Source organism: Marmota flaviventris, chromosome 13, assembly GCF_047511675.1.
Source record: "Marmota flaviventris isolate mMarFla1 chromosome 13, mMarFla1.hap1, whole genome shotgun sequence".
Taxonomy (NCBI): Eukaryota; Metazoa; Chordata; class Mammalia; order Rodentia; family Sciuridae; genus Marmota; species Marmota flaviventris.
In genome coordinates, this window is record NC_092510.1 from 25,385,391 (window position 1) to 25,413,082 (window position 27,692).

At 35.8% G+C, this 27,692-nt stretch overlaps 1 protein-coding gene across 6 annotated transcripts in view; it reads right to left on the reverse strand.

Moving 5' to 3' along the window:
- The window catches only part of Tle4 (TLE family member 4, transcriptional corepressor), a 137,662-nt gene that overhangs the window by 42,492 nt on the left and 67,478 nt on the right, over positions 1-27,692 (reverse strand). For 3 of the 6 annotated variants that reach the window (XM_027951342.3, XM_027951338.3, XM_071600545.1), the window contains 2 exons: positions 25,209-25,410; positions 23,953-23,969 (listed from right to left, as the gene is read on the reverse strand). In XM_027951342.3, the coding sequence (XP_027807143.1) occupies positions 23,953-23,969; positions 25,209-25,410 (219 nt within the window). Of the gene's footprint in view, positions 1-23,952; positions 23,970-25,208; positions 25,414-27,692 lie in introns of all 6 variants that reach the window. The other 3 variants (XM_027951341.3, XM_027951337.3, XM_027951346.3) reach the window with 1 other exon arrangement.

Consider the following 27,692-nt stretch of genomic DNA (forward strand, 5'->3'; position numbering starts at 1 on the left):
CCTCACAGGAATATTGAAAAGTTAAAAGCTGAAAAGGATCTGATCTTGGCCCTCGATACATCTTTTTAATTTAAGGGTTAGAATAAGATAAGCGAATTCTGAGGCAAGACTTGGAAAAGGCATGTCTAGAAACTGTTAAGGCAGTCACCATCAACCAGATGTGTTTGGAAATCAGTATTTGGGGCCTTTTGAAAATGGGCAATGTGGTAACAGCCTATAATCAAACATTAATATTTCTATAATCAATTCAGGCCAGGTTCAGTTTTGTTACCAATGAGCTGAAAAATCATTGGACACTTATGTTTATGTGACTAAAAATGATAATATGCACTTACAAGTGCTACCTTATCGTGGACATCAGATCTACTGGTATTGGAAAACATGCCCACACCTAATAAGAAAGCTAGAGGTCTTCTCAATATGTATGTCCTATTATGAGAAAAATGGCTGACAGTCTTTGCTTTTCTATGGCACTATATGTGAAGAGTTCTTTACAATGTAAAGGAAGTTCTTTATCTAACATACATACATTTCCCATAAATATGCTATTTTTATATGTACACCGTACGTAACATGAAGAATAAAACATTACATTGTACAATGATTTGGTTGATGGTGACTGCCTTTTAATACCGGGGGTGGGTATATCCATGAATTATTCTAATTTGTCAGTACATAATTTTCTCCAGATCAAATGTTAACTTTTTTGATGTACATACAAACTTAAAATGTTCCCTGTCCAACTTCTTTGGTGTTAATACTGAGTAAAAACAGATAAGGGACTTTTCCTAAAGCAAGGTCTGCATGTGGCTGTCAACATGCAATGGAATTCTCCTGATAAAGAGGACATATCTACTTAATAGAGTACATACAGATTAAAAACTATACATTGTTTTTTGCCTTATTGCACTAGGCTCATCACAGAGTCAGGACTGAGAGAAAACAAAGGCACTAGTTATTAAAGACATAGAATCACACATATAACTTTATATAGATCATCATCTGTGGACCTCAGTATCCTAGATGTTTGATAAGAATTTCTTTTCTGCCTCACTTCATGTATTTCACAAGATAGCTTACACATTTTCTAAATTCTGTATCAGAGACTTGTAATTGTTTAGCAATTCTATCACTACTTGCTTTACTCACAAGCTACTTGTTCGGCATTCTAACAGGCAGTCAAAAGAGAAAAAACAATTGTACCAAAGGCATGTGGTTAGTTTACTTGTCAGTAATCTTCCTCCTTACATTTCAGAGTTTGATAAATGTAAAGAATTTCTTCAACCACCTGCTTCTGATTCTATAGGTAAAAATGCAGACACAATTTGCCACATTTACACAGAAGTAAGAATAATGACAAGACTACCAAATTCTGAAGCACGATAATTTTAAGGATGCTACGTCTTAAAACTTCTTAAATGGTATAGGCGCAAGCTTGTTTCAAAAAAAAAAAAAAAAAAAGTTTATCCCTGATTATATATAAATTCAAAAAAGAGAAATGTTTTTACAAAAGTTTAATGAACAAACAAATTGAAAAAAAATAAAAATTTCCACCATGCTGTCTCCTGCAGTTATAACAGTCCAGTACTTACCAGTATTAAAATTACCATCTTGAAGAAAAAGGTGGCCCTAAAGTGAGAAAATGCTTAATTTCTGGCCCAGGATAAGGGCTCAAGATGCTGTAGGAGACCTTGCTACTAGTTTCCTCTGTGATGGCTATATCTTCAAAAGGACAAAAAATCATAAAGATTCTACACAAACTGAATTCATGCTACAGAACACTGCTTTTAGCATGCAAATAGTGTCTGGAATTAGCCAGAATACTATTTTGAATAAAAACTGATAGCATTTTGAATTGACTATAATGTTGGGCACTTTGCAAGGTACTATACACACTGTATCATTTAATTTTCAAAGAGCTCAAGAAAATGGACAATGCTATTGTCATTATTATAAAAATAATTTAATTGGAAGAAACTGAGCCACTTGCTAAGTCATCTATTTCTAGTCAATGAAAGACTGACTTGATCCCAGATTTATCCTTTGGATATTATGCTACTATGTTTTCCTTTACATAATGTTTTATTCATGTCTAAAACCATCATTCTCACATGGATATGGTGTGTGGGGGAAGATGTACCTTCAAACATATAAAGTAAATTAAAATACCAAATAACCTTTGATTTCTATGTTTGAGGCAGAGACAAGGTGGAGAGCTCCATTACTTCCTTCAGAATACACACATGTACAAAATAGCATTTAGCTCAAACTAATATGTTGGGGCTTTTGCACAGGAAAGCACTATTATTAAATGTTAAATAAACAAAATATTTAAGAGGGCTCACCATATAATACATCATAAACTCTCTAGGTTGTTCAGAACCTCAGAAATCATGCAGTCTGAGATCCTAATTTTTTAAAAATATTTTTATTTTTAAATACATATTGGACACAATACCTTTATTTTAATGTGGTGCTGAGGATCGAACTAAGGGTCTCGCACATGTTAGGCGAGTGCTCTACCACTGAGCCACAACCCCAGCCCCTGAAATCCTTGTTTATGAGAAAACTGAAGCTCTGAAAGAACTGAAGACATGAGTGAGCTCAGACAATAGTGGAATCCTAGGCAAGGTGCTCTTTCAACTATATGCCTAGTTGGCTTTTTTCTCTTTCTATACATTGTAAGAAAATAATACACTCAATGAACTAGGGCACTAAACCAAAACAGTTTCAGTACTAACAAAAGCACTAATTTATTTATCTGTTGCCCTTTACCAGAAAGGCCTTGGGGAACAAACACAGCAAAGAATCAAATCAATTAGAGTATCTAAAACAAATATCTGTGGTAATTAACAGACCATCAAACATGGAAGTATTATAAAACAGCAATCGCTTACTGCCACTTCACCAGGTATTCTAGCTTCAAGCATCTTGGATGACCCTATTATCCAATCAGATCAAAGTGGCTGGTATAGAATTCTAAGACATCATCTTTCACTTCATCTTACTTTGCTAAAGTAAGGCTGAGAATTGTAGTTGAAAGAGAACCAAAATGAAAAACAAGAATGGCACTGACAGTGAATGAAACAGAGATCTTAAAAATGATGAAGCCCTAGTCACAAATGATGGTTAATGACTAAATTTTAGATTTTAAAAGACAGCCTTGATTTCATACTTTATTTTTGTTTTACCAAAGGTGGCTGGTTATGTAAAGAATCCATGAGATTTAATTCTTATGTCTAAATTCTTATTAAATGGATTCACAAACCAACACAACAAATGTTTCTGTCAAGTCATTGGCCCCAATTTAGTATTCTAAAAGTCTAACTCACCATAATTTGCAGACTTCAACTTAATTTCTTAAGTCACCCTCACGAATTGATATAGCACTAGAATCAGGCATTTTTTGTGACTGCCATCAAAATATCCCATCTGTTCTATTCTAAACATATTTTTGGAGGAGCAAGAGGAAGTAGGAGTTAAGGAGGTAATGGAAGGACTGGAAAGGAAAACTCATCGCAGTATGACACACATCTACTTCACCCATGCCCTGGTTAGCTGAGAGGAAAAAACAGCCTAAATATTGAAAGCATAAATATTCAATTAAGAAAAAGCAGAAAAGATGAACAGATTTTAAAATTATGAGTTATGATAGATACTTAATGTTATGAAGAAACTATCCTTTGTTTATCCATGATACGGAACTGACATCAAACTACAAGGCTGTAAAACCCAAATTAAGGTTTTTATAGCCTATAACTCTAAGATTATTCTGATTAACCTCCAAGAAACTGATGAGATTAAAAGTTAAACTATCTGAATTTTTTCCTTTGCATACATTTATTTTAATTAATCAGATAACAGATTCAGAGCTGTAAAGGGAGGAGAATATGTCTGCCGCACATGAGAAATTTAACACAAAAACACACAAATACTGTGTCATGACATTCTAAAATGCTGTTATTAAACGGCCTTGAGCTACCACTTTGAAGGTCCACAAAATATAAAATATTAAAACAATCTCTGTGCCACAAGGTAAGCTTACATTCCAACAGTACAGGACAAATAAGTCACAAAAAAGAAACATATCACAACAGCAATTAAACTATACAAAATCAATATCCTTTTATTTTGTGGATTTTCGTTAATTTGATAGGCACCAAAGGGAAGAAGCTCATATAATATTAAGTGCCTTCCTTTGTGGCAGGCACTCTTCTGGGGCTCCTTGTATTTCTAATTCACACTTTACCTACACCCACCTATAACCAAGATGATGAAGACGCCTCTGAAGACTAACTGGGTTCTAATCAGCTCATCCCTTATACCTTAAGTGACTGTGGGCTAGCGACTTCGTTTCACCATGTCTTACTTAAGTATCTGCAATAGGAGGTAAGAGCAAACACCACCTTAATGGACTATTATAACAACTAAACAGAATGGTGGCTATAAGGACCCAGCCAGCAGAAAGTAAATACACCATTTTATAATTGTTTAGTTCTTGTAATTTTTATCAACATCACTCAAGCTCATAAGACTAGACATGTGGCAGAGCTACCTCCAAAACCATGACAATAGTTACAGAGCACACACTTTTCATCCCATACTAAACAGTCTTCTATTTTTTTTTCCCTAAGTATTGGAAAAAGCAAAAGACTATTTCTCAATTGTTCTATCTGTGAAGGGCTCCCTAAAGGGAAGCCTAAGGTACATGTCATATGAGGTGATTTTTAAAAAAAGGCAAGGGTAATTAACATTAAGTAGGATAGGGAAGTACTTAGGTGGCAGACTGCTTGCCTAGCATGCCCAAGGTCCTGGTTCAATCAATCAATCAATAAATAAATAAAACAAAACCAACCAACCAACCAACCCCACATACACAAAAAAGGAAGACCCAGGGTGATGGGCCCATAGCAAACCATGGGTTGGGGGCTAGAAATTGTTTGATTATAAAGATATTTTTGTTGTAATGATATTTGTCATAATCAGATTTGATTTGTACCTCTACCAAAATAAATGTTTTGACAACCATAAAAAAATTTCAGGATGGAAAACCAAACAAAACTAGCTTTTTAAATATTTCATTCCTTGTAGAATGAAAAGACTGTACAATACTCTGATATTTATTCTAAATATTTCAGTGATGTGTCTTCCACGTTCTTGAAAGCCAAAGGCACATAATTTATAGCAAGGTTTCTGAAATCATGCCCTTTTCACTGGTTGCTGGCATTTAAAGCATGTTTTCACACATTTCACAATGTTCTAAGACTATCCAAATTGATTGGAATTACATTTTAAAAGCATTTTTAACTGAGTCTTTGGGCTGAGTATTTTCTGACTTCCCCTTGTCCTTGTTTCTTTAGCAGTAACTCTAACTGTGGTTATGGGAAGTTTCCACTTAATCTAAATCCTTCCTTTCATGGTTTTCCAAGCTATAAAAATGTATACTCCTTCTTTCCCTTATCTTTTTTTTTTTTTAGTTGTAGATGAACACAATACCTTTATTTGTTTATTTTTATGTGGTGCTGAGGACCGAACCCAGTGCCTCAACAAGTGCTCTACCACTGAGCTACAACCCCAGCCCATCCCTTATCTTTTAAAATAAGTAAATCTCAAAAAACAAACAAAACAAATTGATATTTAGTTTTCATGACTATGGAAAATGTGAATCCTTTTTCTTTTTTTTTATTAGTATTTTTTAGTTGTCAGTGCACCTTTTATTTATTTAAATGAGGTTCTGAGAACTAAACCCAGTGCCTCACACATGCTAAGCAAGCACTCTACCACTGAGCCACAACCCCAGCACCCCCCCCCGCCCCCCCGTGAATCCTTCTTAATTCCAAACTTGAAGTAAACATGCAAAAAGAGAAATAATAAAGATTCAAGAAGTCTCAAGCACAGAGGATCCCATAAAGGCTTCCTGGGCCTTCAGTAGAGATAGCACTTTTCTAAAAACAAAGTTCCAGTAGTAGTTGCTAAGAATGGACTGCACCAAGTATGGCCTGATGGTTCCCAGCTCCTGTTTTGCAAAAACCGTCAAGGAAGATGAGATAACATTTAGATGAGATAACATTTAGAAAACAGATCTCTCTAAAAGATTTCTCCCAACACTGACCAGACTGTATAAGAGGCTAACTAATACCTGAAAATTACTATTACCTTTTAAATTAATAATATAATTTCATACCATTCTACAGAAATATTGAACTAATAGTCTAATAATATAGCAAATGGGAATTTTACTTGTATTAAATAATTATGTTTATGAACCAGCTACTGTAAAAAACTGCTTGTTTTGTAACTGGCAATTTTTCAACAGATTTTTCTAGATTTACAAAAAAAAAAAAAAAAAAAAAAAAAACTCCTATTCTCCTATGCCTTTGCCAGAATACCTCAGGTCCACATGGGAAGCTGAAATCCTATCTACCCAGGTGCCTCTCTTGGAAAAATAAGGCCATGTCAGCTTACTGTCCCAGATTCTCCTATCAGAAAACTGTACTCTCCCCACCAAGGCAAGCAATACTTTATGTTCCAAGTGTTTATTGTTTTCCAGAAATGTGCCTCCTTTGTAACCCCCTACTAAGAAAATATGTAATCTGCTTGAATCTGAGCTATCTGAATTTACATTTTGGTCACCTTCCTGTCTGTCAAGAAGAATCCCTCATTTTGTAACTCTAGAAGACAGCTATGCAGTAAAGGGCACAGACCAACAAAATAAGAGAAGGCAACACATTTGTTTCAATGGCCTAAAAAACAGGACATACAAGATCGTCTATACAGAATTCTGATAGAGAAAGTGAAGCTAGTCTTTACTGAAAACACAGCAATCAGTTCATACTAGAAGTATTCAATTCACTTCTCAAATAAAGGTTATGGGCACAGTCTGTAGCCTCTGCTGCTGGACACAGATCTTCTGTCCTTCAGCATTCTGAATGCTGCAAAAGCCCCTTTCCCTTTAGAGGCACCTCTGCTAAAGACTGACTCCCAATGCCTCATGAGACTCCTATGTTAACTCAGCCTAAAGAAAAGGAACTGCAAATAAATCAGTATTATAGTGCAGAGATGTGTTCTTTCCCCCAAATAGCTGACTTATTGATAGGGATGAGATGTGTGTATAGTAAAATAATGAAAAGTCCCAAGAGTCTCTCCTGCTCTACAAGCATCTGTTGGATATACTCCTTCCCTACTCAATTAGAGGAATGTCAGCATTGTTCTGGTTTACAACACTGGAGGGAGAAGTCCATTTTACAGATAATCTGACATGAAAATAAAAGAGGTTCTCTTGAAAACACAAGGTAAACCACGAGATCACAGTCCTCAGGCCACTCATTGAGCACTTGCAAGAGTAGTTATAAGTTTCTCCTACCAGCAGAAGCAGAGAGTGTGAGTACAGCAAATGAATATCTTTTAAAACCAAAATTTGGACTCTCAGGAACCCACAATGTTCACCTTGTTTGGTCTTTGATTTCAATGAGTGGCAAGTGGTCTGGCTGTAAAATATGCACAATTCACATTCTCAGATGAGGCAGAACCATCCGAAAACACAAAATTTCCTGTGTAATTATGTGATCAAATTAGCTAAAGTTAATTCTCAATCATCTGCATGTACAAGATCCATTTTGTAGATTTTTAGCACCAAAAATTGTAATCCTAGAATAATTTATCCCACGGCTTGGCACATTTCAAGTTTGCTTCTTTTTGTTCAGTCTGGTACTTGCTTGTGAAAGACATCTAAATATTAACCTCCAAAGAAAAATGTGAAACAAAGTCATTTTTAAATTACCTAACCCACCTTGTACAATAAAACAAAAAGTAACAATAAATACCTATTAAGTGTAGGTCACCTTAATCACCCCCATGTTACAGTAAACAGAACACTGAAGAGCTTGCCTAAAAAGTCACAAAGTTATAAATGGCAAAAGGTTTTTTGAACTTGAACCATCTGCTTCCTGAGCCTGAGTGTCTAACCAGCATACCTACACTGCCTTCTGCCTACATGCTAGTTAAGAGTTCACAGAGTGTCATTATCCACAAAAGAGAACAGGTCCCAATACATGCCAGCTTCCAAACCTGAAAAAATGAGGTACAGTGAGCAGTGACCATGAGTCACCTTTTACAAGAGTGTTATTTTAGCTTTAACAGCACTGCAGCAGTGGGAAAGGAAAAGGATGAGGAAGAGGAGGGAAGACTGAGGCAGATCTGAATAGATTCTACTAGAATCTATGCTAGCTATACTATTTTATAGCTAGCTATACTATTTTACCCTTGCAGCCCTGGCCACTGCCTGAGCGTACAGTATACCAAATTGTTTTCCATGGCCTAAGTATATTTCTCTTGAACTCACTCCTTTTACTTGTAAGTTTTTATTGTGTTTTGCCCAGGGTCTCTTCTAATTTTTGTCATGTTAAGTCAAGTATGTGATGCCTCACTCTCTCCCTTTCATTTTAATTTGTTAAGGATAATAAACTTCTTGCCTTATTATTTTTTCAAGTTTTCTAACTTTCCCAATTTTGCCATCTCTCCCTTGAGTACTAAACCTTTGGAGAAATATCAACTCTTCAATCATGTAAATGCCCTTATTCCCACTCAGAACGGGAACTTTAGATCTAGATCCCTAACAACTGGATTGACCAGCCATTGTTGAAACAAGCAAAGTATCACCTGAGAGTTGAAACCCAGGGAATGTTCATTTTGCATTCCCTTTTATCAAACTGCAGGGAGGCACTGTTAAATAATGCACACCTTCATTTTTTATAAAGTCCTGACCTCCCAATTGATTACTAGACTCTAGGACCACAAATAGTACAAAGACGAAAACAATCATTCCCACTTCTAACAAACTCATAATTATATTATAAACTATTAAATTATAAACTATTCTGCCTGACAACAATTAATTCCTTAAGATTTGGCCTCAGTAAGTATATGAACCAAAAAATAATTACAGAAAGATACAATCCATTCTTTTTGGAATGGTGGGGAAAAAGAATTCAATGGAACAGGGAAGAAGAAGCCACAGGCTGATCCCATCCCACACACTGGGTGCATAGTAGTGCTGAGAAGTAGTTAATACCAAGATGGTCGTGCTGATGGTATCCAGAGCACTCTAGAGCAAAAGTGAAGGTCAAACAAAATAAGACATGGCTTGATTTTTTTCTGTCCATTCAATATATATTTTAGTATAGTTCTTTTACTCTTCATTACCACATCACTGAAATGCACTGTTCTGAGGGTATTTTAGTTTATCCATTCCTGTTTTATAAGCATTCTTCTGTTCTCCATACTTACTCCAATCTTTTACATTCCAGGAAAGGCAAATTCCGTGACAGGTTCCATCTACTACACTGTACAGAGATTTTCTGGTCAGTGCAGACCACTGCCACAAACTTACTTAGATGAATTCTTCAGAGGATCTTTCTCTGAAGTCTGCTTACCTCCATTGACCATCTGCATGGAAAACAAACTCCTCAGCTTCTGAGTCAATACTCAAAGGGAACTTTCACTTGGACATATTTTAAAAAAAGAAATATGCATTCAATCCTCAGCCAAGATGACTATATTCTGGTTTGTGATTGAAAAAAATAAATGCACAAATGAAGCCCAGGGAAGACTAAATACAAAATGAAATCTGTGAGCAGGACAGCAGCTTCTCCAACACTCAATCATTTTCAGTCACACTATGTTGTCCAGTAACCTGCATTAATAATTCCTCATGAATAAAATGCCAGCATTATCATCTGCAGCTATGTTGTTGACATGCTTTTGCTATTTCACTAAAAATATCATTAATTTTCTGGCTTCACAACAGCTGAGCTACTCCCCATTTGAATATACAAAAGAGTATTTTGTTTAAACCAAATTAAAAGCGTTCCAGTAAATGACTTCCATTTTGCTAGCTATACTATTTTAGCGTATACTGTTCTTCTTAATCCTCCCTACCTCAATGTCATGCCTGTCATCTCCCCAATTCAAAATACTTCCATTATTTTTTTAAAAACAAACATATGTATATATTTTTTAAGTTGAGTAGGAGGAATCAGAAACTAAATATTTCTGTTGTAACATTTCTGGCCAGCAATACATCTTATAGGCATGATAAATATAGTATGGTAGCCTCCTTGATTCTCTCACCTCTGTGAGCCAAAGTATGTAATCAGCAAACCATTATCCAGTTGGATATCTGGAAAGAAGACACACACACACACACACACACACACAATTCACCTTCTATTTCCCATCTAGATAAGTTCCGCCATCCTCCATTTAAGTCAGAATGAAAACCACTGCTCCTGCCAAGCCCTCCTGGCATCTCACCACTTTATTTGTTCCCATTTGTATCTAATGCTTTTGTCAACAGTTCAACAAAAGTCAAAGCAAACAAACCACTGCAAACACTGGGGGTAACAGCAACAAGCATGAATCCTTCACAATTATCCAGTCCAGCTGCTCAGAGATCGTCTGGACTGCTTTCATTTACAACAATGTCAACAAAAGGCTGAATCCCAATAACTAGATGGGTCAATACTGCCACTGTATACCCTCCAGAGGAGGAAACACTGTTCACCTTCTTTGCTACTTTAGCAAACATGTAAAATAATTCAGTTAGATGGACAAATGCTTGTCTAATCATTTGTTATGTGAATTATTCAACAACTTTTTCACATAAACTACTAAACAGGGCTCTTCAAATATTTCTGTGGCACTCAGAGATGTCCAATGTGGAAGCACATAAAAGGAACAAAGAGAGATGAAGAGAAATCATGGCCCAAGTTAGTTCCCACTGGTAATCTCTAGAATAAGAAGCCCTAGTCTTCGTGACTAATTCTTTTAGATTTAATCTTTGCCTGGCATTTTTACTACTGCCAGAGTTTTACCATGGTCTAGACTGGGGGTAGAGCAAACTGGAAAGTCATCACTGAGGAGCTCCTGGGGTTCCATTATTCTTAATTTACTCAACTTTGAAAAGCGCCTCTTATCCCTTTCACAAGCACTGCCAATGTATACAATATAAATATAGGGATTTTCATGGAATATTTTTTAAAAATATACTTAGACATTTATAAACAAACGACAAAGTTTAAAAACCTGTTCCTAAAGTTATTTTTTATTTTAGAATTCCCTAACCTAATTGTGATTAAAATGTTGACATTTACTCAAAAAATTATTTTGAGATGTTGCAACAGTTTCATGATCTCCTTGCTTTTCTTTACTTTAAAATATATAAAGCTTCTGAAATTCCATTTAAATTAGCATCCCAGCAAGAAGAACCTCTAACTTCGGCCTGGGCCCTCCTCCTGAATTCAAGGGAACATATCCCCATCACCGTTTGTCTAATCCCTCTATAGCATGAGTTGGACACCCAGAACCCAGAAATTCCCCACCAAAAGGCGATGGGCCCACTTCCAGGGTTTACTTAGACTTCTTCCTGGGCTTCCTAGGGGTAGACCTGTTGTTGCTTTGAATGCAACCTGGACTTGAGGGCAGCCATTAGGGTGCAAATTAAGCTTTGAAAGAAGAACTAGAGTCTTCCAAAACATAGGGTATGAGGATGTCAGTTTGGATTCTGTCCCTGGCCCTGCAAATATATAGTAGGCCCAACAGCATGATAGCAGGTATAGTTTTCAGTAGTCCTATTCTTGAGAAATATTGAAATCATTCTTCCTACCAAACATGTCACACAATAAGAAAAACACATGAGAATTTTTCCCTTAAATACTTTTATAGATCCACATATCCACAAGTGTAACTAAATTGCTGATTTTATTTCTATAACTACTTTTAAAAATAGCATTAAAATATTAAAAATAAAAATTAAGAATTGTTGTTTGCCAAGCTAGCACATATAGTAGAGATAAAATACCTGAATGTTAGACACTTTTTCTCTTCTAGATTATTTGTGTTCTCCCCTTCCTTTTGTAGCTCTCAAACATCCAGTCTACAAAATGACTGCTTTAAAGACATTTTGTCAAACACACATGAAGGAAACAGTAGAGATGCATACTGTTTGAATTCATTTCCTCTCCACACTATACAATAAGCCAACTTATTCACTGCCACATACTGCTGTGAAATTTTGCTGCTTACCAAGAGATCTATGGATTTGTAGTTCTTTGCATAAAGAAATTGTGCTTTCAAAAAAAAAAAAAAAAATAGTAGTCCAGGACATGAAAATTCAATCTGAGAATCATACCTCCTTCTAAAGGTTTCTAATGAGCTCTAAAACTGGTCTATTTCTAAGGCAGGCTAACTAGCCTGGCTATTTCTTTCTTTCTTTTCTTTTTTTGGTGTGGGGAGAGGTACTGCGGATTAAACCCAGGGGCATTTAATCACTGAGCCACATCCCCCCCCTCCTTTTTTTTTATTTTGAGAGAGGGTCTTGCTAAATTGCTGAGGCTGGCTTTGAACTTGACACTCTTGTGCCTCTCAGCATATGCAACCATGCCTGGTAAGCCTGGCTAATTCTAAAGCTAGCTAACTAAACGTTGCTAATTTTGAAAGATGAAAATACTACCTAAACTGAATGGGAGAAGTAACAAAAAGTACTACTTTTTTGTTTAAACTGAAAGTTAAGTTTTAGCACCATAGACCAATTGTTTTGATTATTCCTACAAAATACTTTTTGAATTCAAGTAAAAGAAATACATCAAGATTGGGAACCTACCGAATGTTACCACTAGCATTCCTTTCAGTATTTGCTAAAGTTTCCACATCTGTATGTACTTGCACATCAGCCTTGGAAGTTTCCTGGGAAGACTATCTTCAGAGCTAGCATTCCAATCTTCATAAACTAGTTTTATATGCCCATTTTTTTTTTTTTAAGAATTCAGGACTCACAGGAAGCTCAGAGAAATGAAGAGGAATGATCGAGTATCTCCCATTCCATACCTCTAATAGGAAAATGATTTGAGGAAAGGGATTGCATCTATTCCTTACTATGAACCCCAAAGACACAGTGCAGGCCTGTTTGTCTGCCAGCTGCCAAATCAATACCTAATGACTAACTTTAAATATTTTATTTAGAGTGCATTGCTCAGTTTTCAAGTTCATCCATTAATGCCCACAGGTTTCAAAAATCAGGAACCATCAAAATAATGTTTGATTAGTGATCTAACAAAAAAATCAAGACCATCTCTCAGCTACAGAGGTATAGCTGCACCTTTTTTGATATTAAAGGAAAATATACAAATGGACAAGTAATTTCCCCTACTCAAACCCTTCAGTATTAATGGCAATCAAGCAAATCAAGTGGGCTATTATATAGCATGGAATTGTCCTAATAAATTTATTAGAGAAGTGTTTTACTCTAAATGTTAAACAGACAGAATACATCTATCCTAAAACTACTTCATTTGTATCATTATTCTTTCATTCTTCCCCAGAATGGAAAGACATGGCCCCATAAAGAAGAACAGACAAGGAGGAAAAAAGGTAGAAAAGGAAATTGAAAGTGACAAAGATGAGCGAAATAATTTTTAAAAGTGAGCATGTGGTACTGACAGGAGGAACTGAAAAGTCTGTAGAGTCATGCCAACATCTAGAGGGAGGGTGGCAGTTTGAAAATTGGAGAGGGGAGTGAGAAAGAGGAAGATATGAAGAAGTCACTCCTGTAAGGGGTGTAACTATCCAAAGTCCTGTTTCTGGTGGCTTGTGTATTTATTCATAGTTTATTTTCCCAAGGGCAAAAATGTCACCAGCCTAGTTTAAAATTTCCCTAAATAAGGTCAGACTACATTACTACCAAATTTTTATTATCAAAACAGATACTAGTCTAAGCATTCAATTCAGGAGTCTCATTCAGACCAGTGATAGAACAATATGGTAGGGTTATAACCTCCCACGTGGGGGCTGGGCCAAGGATGTTTGATAACTCAGTTCTGAAGTCCTGATAACTATGGTATAAATATGTGATTATTTCAATTTTCTTAACAGATTATTTTTTTCAGGGCAGCCCAATAAACCCAATAATGTCCAGATTTACTAGAAAAAATTTTATTCATTTCCCCATGCACCAGAAAGTAAGCTAATAACATCCCACTGAGAGTGCTGTCAGGCTAAATCCTTCCATTGCTGAATGCACTACTGGGATAAATCTCCCTTCACTTTCCATTCCACCATCCACTTTAGGGCAAGGCCCTTGGGACTGCTCCAGATTACCCCTCCACACGCAGTGTCACAGGCACAAGCCCGAGTGGCCCAATCAGTGCCAAGAAAAGAACAAACTAAAAAAGATTAATTCACAGATGTTCATGCATTTCACATACACTGTGCCCCATGGTCCGTTGCTAGGGCAACAGGAGACCACCAGTGTGCGCTTTATTGGCTTTATGAAGTGCATCTCGGGGACTATAGTCCGAGAAATGCTGCATAATAATAGTGTGGCTTTTCTGAAGCCTTGTTTTGTGTTTATCCACATTTAACCTTCTGAGTATTATAAAGAACATCATTATGCACAGCCTTCAACCCCCACCCTCTTACCAAAATGCCACAACTTTCTAACTAAAAACATTAAAATGCATCTCCTGGGGATCCATTTTGAGAAGACCCTTGTAAACTGCTCAACTAGTCCCTTGATTAAGGGAGGGGGGAAAAAAAACTATAACCATTTACAGATTGCTATATTAGTGCAGTCAACCATACCAACTACCCCTGGGCAGTATTGACATTACAAAACTGAAACACACGTCCCTTGTTTTGAAGGCACTGAGAGGAACCTTGCTTTTGAATATCAGGAGTTAGGCTTATGCAGATAAAATATAGATCATGAGATCAGAGTTTCTAGGTGCCATCCAGCAGAACTTCCTGCAATTATGAAGATATTCTTTATCTCTACAGTATGGTAGTTTCTATGGCCACATGTGGTTATGCATACCTAATATGTAGCTAATGCAACTGTGAAGCTTGTTTTCCCAAATGTATTTCATTTTAACAAATTTAACTTTAAATAGCTTTGTGTGGCCAGTGGCTACAATACTGGACAGCACAGTCTTAAAGGTTTACTGGATAACTACACATTTTTTAAAAATTGCTAAAAAGCTAACTCTTCTTGCTTCTTGTTTCTGCTTAATTCACAAAAAAAGCAACTCCAAGTAAATTGTACATTAATTCATAAAAATATAACTTCAATAAATGTGCACAGGAAGGTATTCATAACCACTGCTACCATCATTCATTGTGCCAGTTCCAAAAAGCCCCTAGTATTGGGTCCATCATCTCTGATCTCTATAACTTAGGCCCAGAAAGCAAAACAACTTCCCCCTCTGATCCCCACCCTTCCTCCACCCCTTATCAGGTTGTGAGGTTAAAATCACAGATGTCACAAGTCCCAGGGCAGCAGCATAGATCAAGTGTTAATCTAAAGGAAAGGGGTAAATAAGGGAGAATACCGGCTGGCAGGGGCAATGGAAGATCTGGAATGAAGAAGAGAAAAATAAAGCCAGTGAATAGATCAATAGAAGCAACAGCTTACATTCAGATTCACAGGAGAAAGAACACACTGAGACAATCATTTCCTGGGAAAAGCTCAAGCCTAATGAGAATTTACTCTGCTCCTTTATGCAACAACCAGCCCTTTTGTGGCATGGGCTTCCTGACTGACAGGAACCCAGGGCCCCTTAATAGGATTTCCATATTATTTCCAACACCTGCCCAGAAGTTATTTGTTTACATTGAAGGAGGCAAGATTCTCAAATCAGACATCTGCTTCTAGTTCAGGCATATCTTAGAAAACCATCTAGAAAGCAGCTTTGTTACCATGGTGACATTTTTATTTTCCTCCTTTAGTTGGCTCAAAACATTAGCATTTCCAATTTTATTTTGTTGTTCAAAAGGCCAAATGTCGCTCAAGAAACCCGAAGTGGGAAAAAAATACAATTCTCAAAATTTTCCCAAATAATTAAAATGACCATAAGGAGGAATAAACAAAAGTGAGGAGCAGTTACATTGCCTATGGGCTTCTCTCATTGGGTGGCATCAGTAACTTGTTTATTCTTCCCCATCTCCCACCATCTCCTTTTCTCCTCCAAAGAGAATAGCCAGAGACTCAAAAGGCATCTTAAAAAAAAAAAAAAAAAAAAAAAAAATTCAAGAATCCTTAAGGATGTGATACAATTAATGAGTCCATTTCCATGAAAAAGAATTCCTCATACTTACCCTATCACCATATCTTAGAATGTTCACTTACAACAAGTATACTTAAGACATTTTAACTTCCACCTCATTGCCTGCAATTCAGTAAAAAGGGAAAGTGGTGAGGTAGAGGTAAGTATAAGCTTTTCAAGAACATTTAGTGGTTGCAGAGGAGATGGAATATTAAATAGTGTGGGGGGAGCAGACCGTGCGCCTGAGCAGGTTACGGGTGTGTATGCTGTTGTTCTGTTTTCTAGTGAAGCAGAACTAGAACATCATGGAACTCAGGGTAGAGGAAGAATGGTACTTCTTAAAATGAGAATTTCTTAGGCTACACTACCAATACTCACAGTCTAAAATGGATTTTAAAGTTGTACATTTTATTACATACAGAAATAATTGGAATGGTTCTGATTAATTAATAATCTGATAAAGTTAAAACAATGTGACTCACATTGTTTAATATTTAGTAAGTATTCAATTCTAGCATTTAAGGCTTTAATGTTCCAGATCTAAGCAGCATTATTTGGTGTTGATATGACTATTATTTTCACTTAACAGCAAGTTTATTTAAAAAAAAAAAAAAAAGCTAAAAACTCTTGCAGAAAGTACTACCATTCAGCCCTCAGCAAACTTCCTTTCTATTACTCCTTTATGAAGCCTGTGAAATTCTGTTCAGCTGTTAATAAGCAGTTGCCACAGACATGACTATTAGACATGACTATTCAAGTCCAAAATTAGGACTCTTATTAATTGTGGCCCCAACTACAGTTTTTTTTGAACCCAGAAAATAACTTGAGTTACTTCATACCACTATAGAATATGATAATTATGGTGGACAGAGGTAATATTGCAGAAATTCAAGAAAGCAAGAAGTAAGAGTAGTACTAACCTTTCCCTTGGTTAATTTATGTTTGTTGCACTACCACCCCACAGTAGGTTAGTGTTATCATAAGATGGGGAAAACAGATGGTGAACAATTCTTAGGAATATTTCTATTGGAAGAATTGTCTACATTTGTAGAAACAAATGCTTTTGAAATTTAAGTGCAAACTATAACAAACAAGTCTTGGGCCCTTCTTTAAATTTTTAAAATGTTAAAACATAAGCTTACTGGCATACTTTCCAAGAGATAAAACGCATTCTAATTAATTAAGAAATCAGAGACAATAAATATCAGAATGAAGATGTTTGTCCAGTAACTAAGTATTGGTTTAAAGGGGAAAAGAATTAAACCACCTTTGCCAAAATCAGCTGGGGAAGGCAGGCCTGACACTCAGTCGGACTCTGTTAATTAATATTTGTTCTGCTTCAGCAATCAGTGGAGGAGGGTGCAGCAAAATAAGCCTGTGTCCCTCCAGTCACATCATTAATCCATTCATACTCACTACCTGAGGACCAGCTATGCCCTAAAGACATTTATTCATCTGTTCCACAAACAAACAATTACAATACATTTTTTGGAATTAGGGCACCTGTTACATTTCACACAGCTTACATGCCCAGCAGCAGGAATCAATTAATACTGAACAAATTTCTGCATCATAAACCAACAGAACCAAAGTTCTTGATTGTTCTCTGATAAGGTAACTAAACAGATACACAGTAAAAACAAAATACCTTTAAAAGAATTAAAAAGCAACAAAAATGTTAAAACAATTTTAAATTACCATTGTATTTTGGAAAACATCAGATGTTTGCAAAGCATGCTTTAAACATTCATCTATCTCCATATGACCTAACCTCCCAAATGAAATACAACTTCCACTATGTTAATTTGGCGAATGGTATGGTCAGCTTTATTGCTGAAACTTACCATTCGGTGTGATAGTTTTATTTCAAAATTCATTTCTAGGGTGGGACCTAAAGTTTTATCTGTATGATCCATGCTTACCATAGGCTTTTTAAAGTATATTTTTCAATCTAACTTACAAAATATATTTAAGTACACCCATTCCCTGTGGATAATATCCCTGATTCCCCAAGGTCTTTCCCATCATACTTGTAGCTCTTTGATACAAGAATCTTAATCATTTTCGTGGGAACATACAAGAAGACAAATCAAGGATTAATATCAGAAGGGAATTATAAAATTATAATTCTTAAAAAAAAAAAAAAAAAACTTAAAAAGTGAGAAAGACTAAGATTAAGAGAGACCTAAGAGTTATCAAGACAAAATAGAATAGGCCCTATCTGATCTTATTTAAAGCAAATCAATTTTTTTTTTTTTTTTTTTTTTTTGAGGGGGAAGGCAGTGCAAAATAAAACCCAGGGCCTTATACATGCTAGGTAAGTGCTATATCTCTGAGCTACATCCCCAGCACCAAATCAATTACTTAAAATAATCAAAGTCTGATTATAGGTTGCATAATAGAAGACAATTATCTTTATTAAGTGACTGAAGGCATTATGGTTATCTAAAAGATACATTCATCATTTAAAGAAATGTGATGATTTTACACAATGAAATATAATATGTATGGGCAAAATGCATGCTCTCTGGAATTTGCTTTACAATATTTGAGTAAAGCAAAAGGAATAGATAAAAACACAGTTAAATATTATAGCTCCTGTACATAGATGTCGGGTTTATGCAGTTCTTTGTACTATTCTTTGTACCTGATAGTATGTGTCTAATTTTCAATAACAAAAAATAAGACTGAGTCATCCAAAGAGCTTTCGTTTGAGGATAGCACCTGCTATGTGACTCTGGGCAGGACCTTCGCACCTCTAAACCTTTCCCTGGAAATAACCTAAGGATAAGCATAACACCTATTTTCACAGGTGAACTGTAAACTAGGAGCTCTAAGAGCACAGGGGTAGTCTCAGAGGAGATGAAAGAGCCCAGTGGATACTAATCTTACTTTTTCCAAGATTAGAATGAACAAACTGGAGTGCCCCTTATTAGATAGCTTCTATTCTCAGATTACTGATGACAGAGGGAAAAACAGGTATTAACACAAGTGCATTACTGTTTTGCTTGCTAGTTTGTTTACTTGGTTTTTATAGTGTTTTAATTTCATTTCCTCTGCCCTTTTTAATTTAGCTTTCTATAATTTTATGCCTTTGTCTTTTTACAAAGATCTGATCTCACAAGACTTTCAAAGCATCTCCTCTACTATTGTCCCACACAGGACATTTCAAAAGGTTAAACATGCTAAAAGCATTTTTCTTTTAGACAGATATTCCTGTGAGATAGAAAAAAATAGCTCTGGGTGTTGGAGGGTGGTGGCACGTCACACGTCACACAGGTTACAAAAGATCCTGGACTAGAACCTTGACCATTTAGTCTTATCCTGCAAAGTTAAGTGCAAGTAGAAGTAATCATTCTGCTAATTCAGCTAAAACTCCACTTTCACCTGTAACACTCAACTAATAAGGCAAAAGTACTTTCTTGGCCTGAATCACACACTTTAATTTGAACATGAAAACAACCTTATTCTAATTTTCCTCTAAGAAACCATTACTGCCAACAGAAAATAACAGAAAGAGAAAAGAGAACAGCAATATATGATGTTTTACCATCTATACAGAATAAACACTGAAATATAGATGGAACAAAATAAACAGGCACTATCCTAAACACAACTAAAGAGTAGATAATTATGAAAACCTTTGAATGAAAACCAAAAGAATTCACAGGATAAAAACCACAGTATAGAGGCTGGGACACAGCTCAAGGGTAGAGAGATTGCCTAACATGTACAAGGCCTGGGGTTTAATCTCCCACTGCAAAACAAAACAACACAACACACTATATACACCTACAAAAAAGCATTCAGTCTGAAAAATAATTATATGTAAATTTAAAAATCAAAGTATACCATCATATTCATACAACACTTAAGAGGGCAAAAAAATGTACTTCTAAATACATGTTGCAGATTAAAAAATTAAAAATTCCTCAAAGATACGGATTGAGGGTTATTGCACTCAAGATAAAACATGAGAGGACTATGCAGACACATAAAATGGACATAATAAAAAATGCAATAGTATAGTAGCAACTTGAGACATGCTATGGAGTTAATCAATATTTGATGATAGTGAATTTTGCTATTTATATATAAGCTGGGTCTTGATTTAGGTGCCGATCACTTTGCTGGGTGGTATTAGAACTAGTTAGATACTGGGAGGGAAGATAATAAGGCTAATTTCTCAACCTCAAGTTCATATCAAATTTTAGACATCTTGACTTTCACAGCTCTAAACCATTACACTCATTTCAGTCTTTCAGATGAAAACTAGAGAGTGATGTGAAAACCTAATAAGTCAAACAACTGACTCTTCTTCATGAACTGGTACCTCCAGGAACTGGGAAGCTCCTGGCAGTACTCCAAATGACCTTTTCTGGAGGGCATTTTAGAGCCAACCACTTTTCTCCCTCAGTCCTCAGTGGGAAGAATAGGCATGTTCAGTTCCACCACCTTAGAAAACACTTTGCTTTGTTTTATTTAGGCCTTTTTCTAAAGATGTGGAGAAGAGTTCTAAATAAAGGAAAATGAAGTATGAACTTAATTTCTGGGCCTTTTGGAGAGCTAAACTTGAACTTTCCGCTCTACTATTAAGGGTGAGAGTAGACCATGGGCTGATTCTGTCTGTTTTCAAGCCTCAAATGTAGGTCTTACAGTTGGGCACATGGAATCACTGGACAGCCACAGGAAAGCTGCAGGTGCTGTGGCTCCTTACTTTTAGCCCTACTACATACAAGGTTCTAGTTTCTCATCACCAAGGAAATTGATTCTTGGACACCTATAGTGCTTTCTCCTTTAGATCCATATTTACATTCTCAACCCTTGTTGAAAAATTTCAAACAGAGGTCTGCAAATAACAGGCTTAGGAATGAACTTGGCTACTGCAGCTATAGAAAACAAGATCAATAAAACCAATAGCATGTGATTTAGTGGCTACAGAACTTTCAAGAAGAGAAAGGAAAAAGAAGAAAAAGAACCGATCATGTACCAAATGATTTCTTTCATTTCACTTGGCATCTAAAGGTAAAACACCTTAATTACTTCAGAGTAAGTTTAAATTTATATTTTATAAGCTATTCTGAAATATGCCCTATTTAATTATCTGTAACGTCAAGAAAACATTTTTAAAGTGTCTCTCAAATTAAACCCATCCACAACCATGTATAAATCAAAATTTTGCTACCATATCAAAATGTTACAATGGGGCTGTATAACATTGCCCACATCCTCATTACATGCAACACTAATTACTACCAGCAGATTCAGAATTTTGTGCACATTAGAGGCTTTTAGAGGAGCTATAAAAAATTTCAGGCACCATTAATTTAAATTTGTATTGAAATTTCCTTTTGACAGATGGCCAAAAATTACTTATTATTTAGAGTACCAGAGCTGCCTTTTGCACATTAGAAGAGGAAAGGGAAAAATTAAAAGCAAGAAGGAAATTTATGTCACGTTCATTACCTGTTAAATGTTAAGGAGCATTATCCTGCATGAATAAATTATTTCATACAAGCCTGACTCCAGCTGCAGGCAACTGACACACTCTGGCTGATAAAAATCATATCGAGTCACACAGCCAACAATCATAAAAAGCTCCTTTTAACCAGAAACCATTTAGAGGAGGATAAGGACGATTGATGGAAGAACAAGCAACTAACAACTTCTCTGAACATCATAGAACACATTTTAAAATATCAGCAAACTATTTCACTTTGCAGATTTTTAGCTCAGCCCCAGACCTGACATAAAAGAACTTCAAGTTTCAGAATGGTACCCAACCCAATAAAAATATCAATTTATAATAAGCTACCATTCCATAATAAATCAAGCTAAAATCATCAGCTTCTAATTCCTGTTTGTTTTCCCCCTGTCTTCTAGCTGCATAAGACTCTTCCAACTTCCAGGCTCTCCATGCATGATTATAGATTGTTTCAAAACACACACTACTCAAATAAGGGAATATAAAACATAATTAACACAAAAGTGTGCACTGACTGGAGTATAAATATTTTCACAGTCAGCTGGGAATTGGGCATGAGAGAAAGCTTTAGTTTAGTTCACTGGCCTGCCTAAAGGTGTATATTTATCATTAAGAAACCAGGAAATGTTTATATGAAGGCCTCAGAACAACTACACAGGCTTTCACAGTGCTGCTATCAGTTTATCCTAGTCATTGCATTTACTTACTACTTCCAAAGTACACATGTGTGGAACACTATATAGACTCTATAAAGAATTTTTTTTTTAATCTAGATACTGATATGCATATTATCCAACAAAATACACAACCATAAATTCATAATTAAATAATTTAATGCATGCAGCTCCAATTGTAAATGTTGACATTTGTATGAGGTTGCAGATGCCCTTTCAAATTACAAAGATTCTTGAAGAGTAAAATAGATATACTCAATTTTTATTTTCCATTATTTAAGGACTCTGGGAAAAAAAATTCCCCTTTTATTATAAAAGACAAGGAGCCTTTTAAAGAAGCATTCAAAGTGACAGCACAGATTGTTTCAGGGAAGATATTAGTCTTCGTATACAAAGTTTAATTAAAAACCCCAAGAGATGTAATTACCTATACTCCACAACATTCAATTACTATAAAATATAAGAAAAGGAATAGGCAGCATTTGTACTTTGGCCAATACTTGCAAACTGTCTTTTCCTTCTAAATCAGTAAATAATACAATGGCATATGTAACAAAAACATGCATAACGTGATAGCATATTTACACTGTACTGGGTGGAAAAACGATTAAAACAACATTCACACTTTACTCATTTCTTGCCATGGCAGTCTATTTTGCCTTGTTTGCTTCCTAAAGAAATTCAAATATCCTGAGTACATTCCATTGTGGCATTATAAAGCACATACAAATCATTAGGCCCTAAATAACTTTTGTATTTCCTTACAACTTGTCTATAAAGGGATACAGAAGGCAGATAAGACAGAGGTAAAACCCAAAGAGAACTGCCATACTAGAAATCAAGATGTTAAAAATAACTAGCTTTGAAACTGGTGATACTCCTGCCTCAGCATCCCAATGATCTGGTCAGCTGGGATTGCAGGCATGTGCCTCCATGCCCAGTTAAACATATATCAAATATGTGTATTTGATTCCCATGTCCAACACAAATCAGGCATTTTAATTTTGTAAAAATTTCTTTCCTTCTCTTAACTATTTGTGAGGACAAACTAATTTTTATGCTTAATATAATAAAGTCAACTCTCAGGTTTGAATGAAAACAGAGATAGAGATAGAGAGATAGAGACAGAGAAAGAGAGAGAGAGAGAGAGAGATAGGAAAAGAAACTGGTGAACAGAAGTGCTCTTCAACAATTCTTTTCTAGGTGCTTGGAACTGAACCATGGCCTCATGGCCTCACGTGTGCCAAGCACATGATGTTCCACTGAACTACATCTCTGTGTAGCCCCCCAAAATTAAGAATTCTGATAAAGAATTTTGTAGGATGAAATTTTTTGAAAACATGAAACTTGTATGTATCTCCTTTTAAATCAATTTATGTACTTCGTTTCATTATCATCTTACAGCCAAAGCTTAAGTGAAGAAAGTAGTTATTCTTTTTCACGTGGTAAGACATAATAAGGAGCAATGCAAATCAGATTTTATGATTCAATCCTGCTCTACAAATATGATTCTTATAGAGAAACAGGATTATATTTTTAAAAATATCAACCACACATCTAAAAAGTCAGTTAACTACTATTTGGTTAAAAAAAAAAAAACACCCTACTGTTCCCTAAACTTAAAAGAATACATACTAGATTTACCCCTATCATTTAGAGAGCCCTTTTAAGCTAGTTCTTTGTGAATTTTGAGTCCTACCTTGATGGAGTCTCTGTCTGTAGGCAAAACAGCAGCAACACAAGCAGATAAAGTAGTGGAAAGAAGAAAAAAAAAGTACTTGTTAAGTTTACACAAACTCATATATTTATCAAACTTGATCTCTGATAAATAATAAATTGCACAGATGTCAACTTTGCTGTAAGTTAATTATTAACATTACCAGATTTACAAAGCAAGTCTACCTTTGACACAATTTCAGAAGGACCAAAGCTGACCATGCTTATTACTTATGTACCTTGTCAACCTTTCCACTTATAAAAATGTTTATAATCATGAGTCAACTCTGTACCATAGCATTAAGATAACAGAAAGAAAAATGAGTGGTTCTCATGTCGGGGATGGTAAATTTATACTTATGTGATAAAAATAATTTATCCAAGATTATAATTCATGGACATGACATGGAAACAGGAGTAGAAACAAGCTTTGAATTATGAACCACACCCTTTGAACCAAGGAACCACCACGTGCTAAGTAAATTCCCACAAAGGAATGCTGGGAGACTTTTTCATCTATTTTGACTTTAACTATTAAAACTTATTAGTAAAGCATCATACAAACATATAGTCACACTGAAATGTCTCTATACCATCAACTTTCTCACAGGAGGGAAGAAGTCAACCTAAAAGAAGCACAACTGGCCTTTAAATCAAGTAATTACATAAATAATTGTGCTATTCTTATAGTAAGAAATAAGTTACTTTTATGCTTTTAAACAGACTGGGTGAGAGAGGCAGTTAAATCAACAGATGTCACTAATTTGTGCTCTACCTTCTCAATTACTAAAACCACCAGAACTGTTTTCTTACCTGTAAGATTTTTACTGCCCTGAGTTTGTTCACCTGATTTATATGTAATAATTGATTTAGTCAAATATCAAGTGGGCATTTATTAGTAAGTCTTTCCCAAAATAAATTTGATCAAAATTAGCTATTAATGGAACACACTACTCCAAATACAGGACATCATAAGACTATTACTGATTTAGTCTCAGGAAACATAGGGTAGCTGGGGATCAAAGGCAATAATCAAGAAAACAGATCCACTTGCCTTTAAGGAATAGATTTACTCTTGCCAACCACTAGACAAATGACTGCTTTAAATAATGAATTTATCTTATTTTGTTTAGTCACTGGTAAAATTAAATTCAGAGATAGACTCAACAATGGTATCTGGAACCTACCCTCAGCAGCAGGTAGGTAATCTCAGACTACTAACACAAGAGGATTGCTCACCTCTTTGGTGATCATTGTCATGATGCTTCTTCTCATCTTTAATTGGAAGGTGGGATTGACCTCCCAGGGCACTGGAGAGGGCCAAAAGCCCAGCACTGCTACCAATAGGTGGAATGGCAGGGGGCTGAAGCCCCGAAGGGTGTGGAGTCAGAGGCACAGGCAGACCGTGTCCATGTGATAAATGCTGAGCCTGGAGTTGTTGCTGCTGTGAAAAATTAGACACAGATATTGAATTTGTCCCTTCTATCAATCCACCACCCCAGCAAAAAGAACTCATAAATAGAAAATGAAAAATCCAGTAACATGAAGGAAATAATTATAATGTACATGTTTTCAAAGGGGGGAGGAGAAAAAGAAATGTATAGATGGTAAATGCTTCCTTTCTTACTCATATTTGGGGATTTTGTACATGAACAGTAAATAACTTAGCTTTTAAATAGTAAAATTATCTAACTTAACATTTAGAGTTTAAAAAGCCTGTTTTGTTCCCAAAAGGGGGGGGCTGGCTATCATACATTTCTAATCAAAACATGTATGTGAATAACTGTTAAAGCAGTTATGTTGAACAAAAAAGGCTGAAAATTGAGAAAATTAGTGTTAAACAGTTCTCCCAGAACCACTGCACAGCATGCAGGGAGAGTTAATTTCAAAGAGAAAACCTGAATTAACAACCCAGAAAAGGAAACTGGTTGCAGCCACCGTTTTAAGCCCTTTAAGTGTCCTCAGCGGTACTTGAGCAAATTACTAAAGAAAATCTAATGTAGCAAGGCTTGGGTCCTCCTGTAGGCTTGCTCAATAATGCTGAAATAATTGGGCACTCTGTGCACGTTTAGTGATGCTCGAATGAAAAGCTAGAGGCCTGCCCTTGTACTCTTCTCTAGCGGCCGACTCTATGTTGTGACAGGTTTATTTGAGTGGGACTGTGATGCATGCACCAGTAACTGCACTGACAAGAGTTTAAAGTCATTTTTACCAGCACACTGGCAACACATAGAGAAAGCCCTTGAGAGGCTGGAATGGGAGTGCTTGACCTCAGCTGAGGCTGCACCAAGCTCCACTACAAGAACTGCTGTGGGCGGCCTGGTTGCCTCTTCTGAGTGGGAAAAGGAAGGAGGGGGAGGAGGAAAAGAGTAGGGAGGGTATTAAGTTAAACATGTCCCTCAACAGAAATTCCTTCAACTCAAAACCCTGCTCCAATTTTCTATCAGAACAAGTGCCGAGTAATTCTCAGATTAATGTTTGTAGTGATTAAATATTACTGTCTTACAATAAATCACTATCTAGGCCTAACTTATGACAGTAAGCAAGATTTCACAAAATAGTTTTAAAAAATAAAATTATCCTAGTAAAAAGGATCTTGAAATGCCTTCATAAAACACTTCAAAGAAAAAAGTGAATATTTTTCTCTCTTTTCCAAATTCTGTTTGTTTTCTTCTTCTTATCTTCTTATATTTGACTGAAGTCAAAAGTATAGCATTAATTAGCTCTTTTTTCTTGTTGACCTGCATCTATTTTCTGGCTATGTGCATTTAAAATACAATCAATAAAATAAAGTACAAACACTTTTGTCAAGTTTAGATTAAATAAAAATAGAAATAGTACCTAGACACTCCACCAACCAAGCCCCATGTGCAAAATCATGCCAAAGTTTTTCCTAACTGGGTAGTTTTTAAGTTAGATTGTTCTTCATCTGAGTGGCTAAAATCATACCCATAATTCTTTACATACTGTAATTTAGACATGACCAAAAAGTATGAGTATAAAATTATATTTTCTAAATGAATATGAAGAAAACAAAATAGGGTAGCAAGGCTTGGTTCCTTGCTACCCTATTTTGTTTGGCAAACTGACTTCAAATTCTTGTTCAACTTATTCACAGAAAATTGCTCCAACTCTCTTTTTCCTCTATATTTCCCTAATACTTCAGGTGTATGGTTTTTAGGCACACAGCCACTGTCTGAGTTCAAATGAAAAGCCTGTTTATAAGAGCCTGCTTATATGTGTGGAGGGACTTGAGCTGGAAACCAGGATACAAAGAGGCCTAAGGCTGGTCTATTCTTTCCAGAGTCTCAGCGTCTCTGGCAAGTCAGGGTCTTCTTATAAAAGATGAACAACAATGACTTTATAAGGCAACAAATGATACAGGGAGTCCTACAAGACAGTACACACACAGGATATTTGGAGAGAACTTTAGAAGACAAGTGAAACATGAGCTGATCTGAAATGGGTGAATGTAACTTAGATAAGTAATGTGGGGGTTGTTCTAAAGCACAAAGAATGACATGAATTTAGTGGGGGTAAAAGCCACTATCATTCAATACAGGCTCATTGGAACTGAAACGAGCTTATGGAGCCTTGCAGTAATTAATGTCTAGAGTAATAAAGAGCCTGTAATAAGAGTATAGTGGCAGTAGAAACATATGAAGATTGACAGGACTCAGTGATATGGATATAAGGACACAGAAGAAAAACAAATTGATAGTG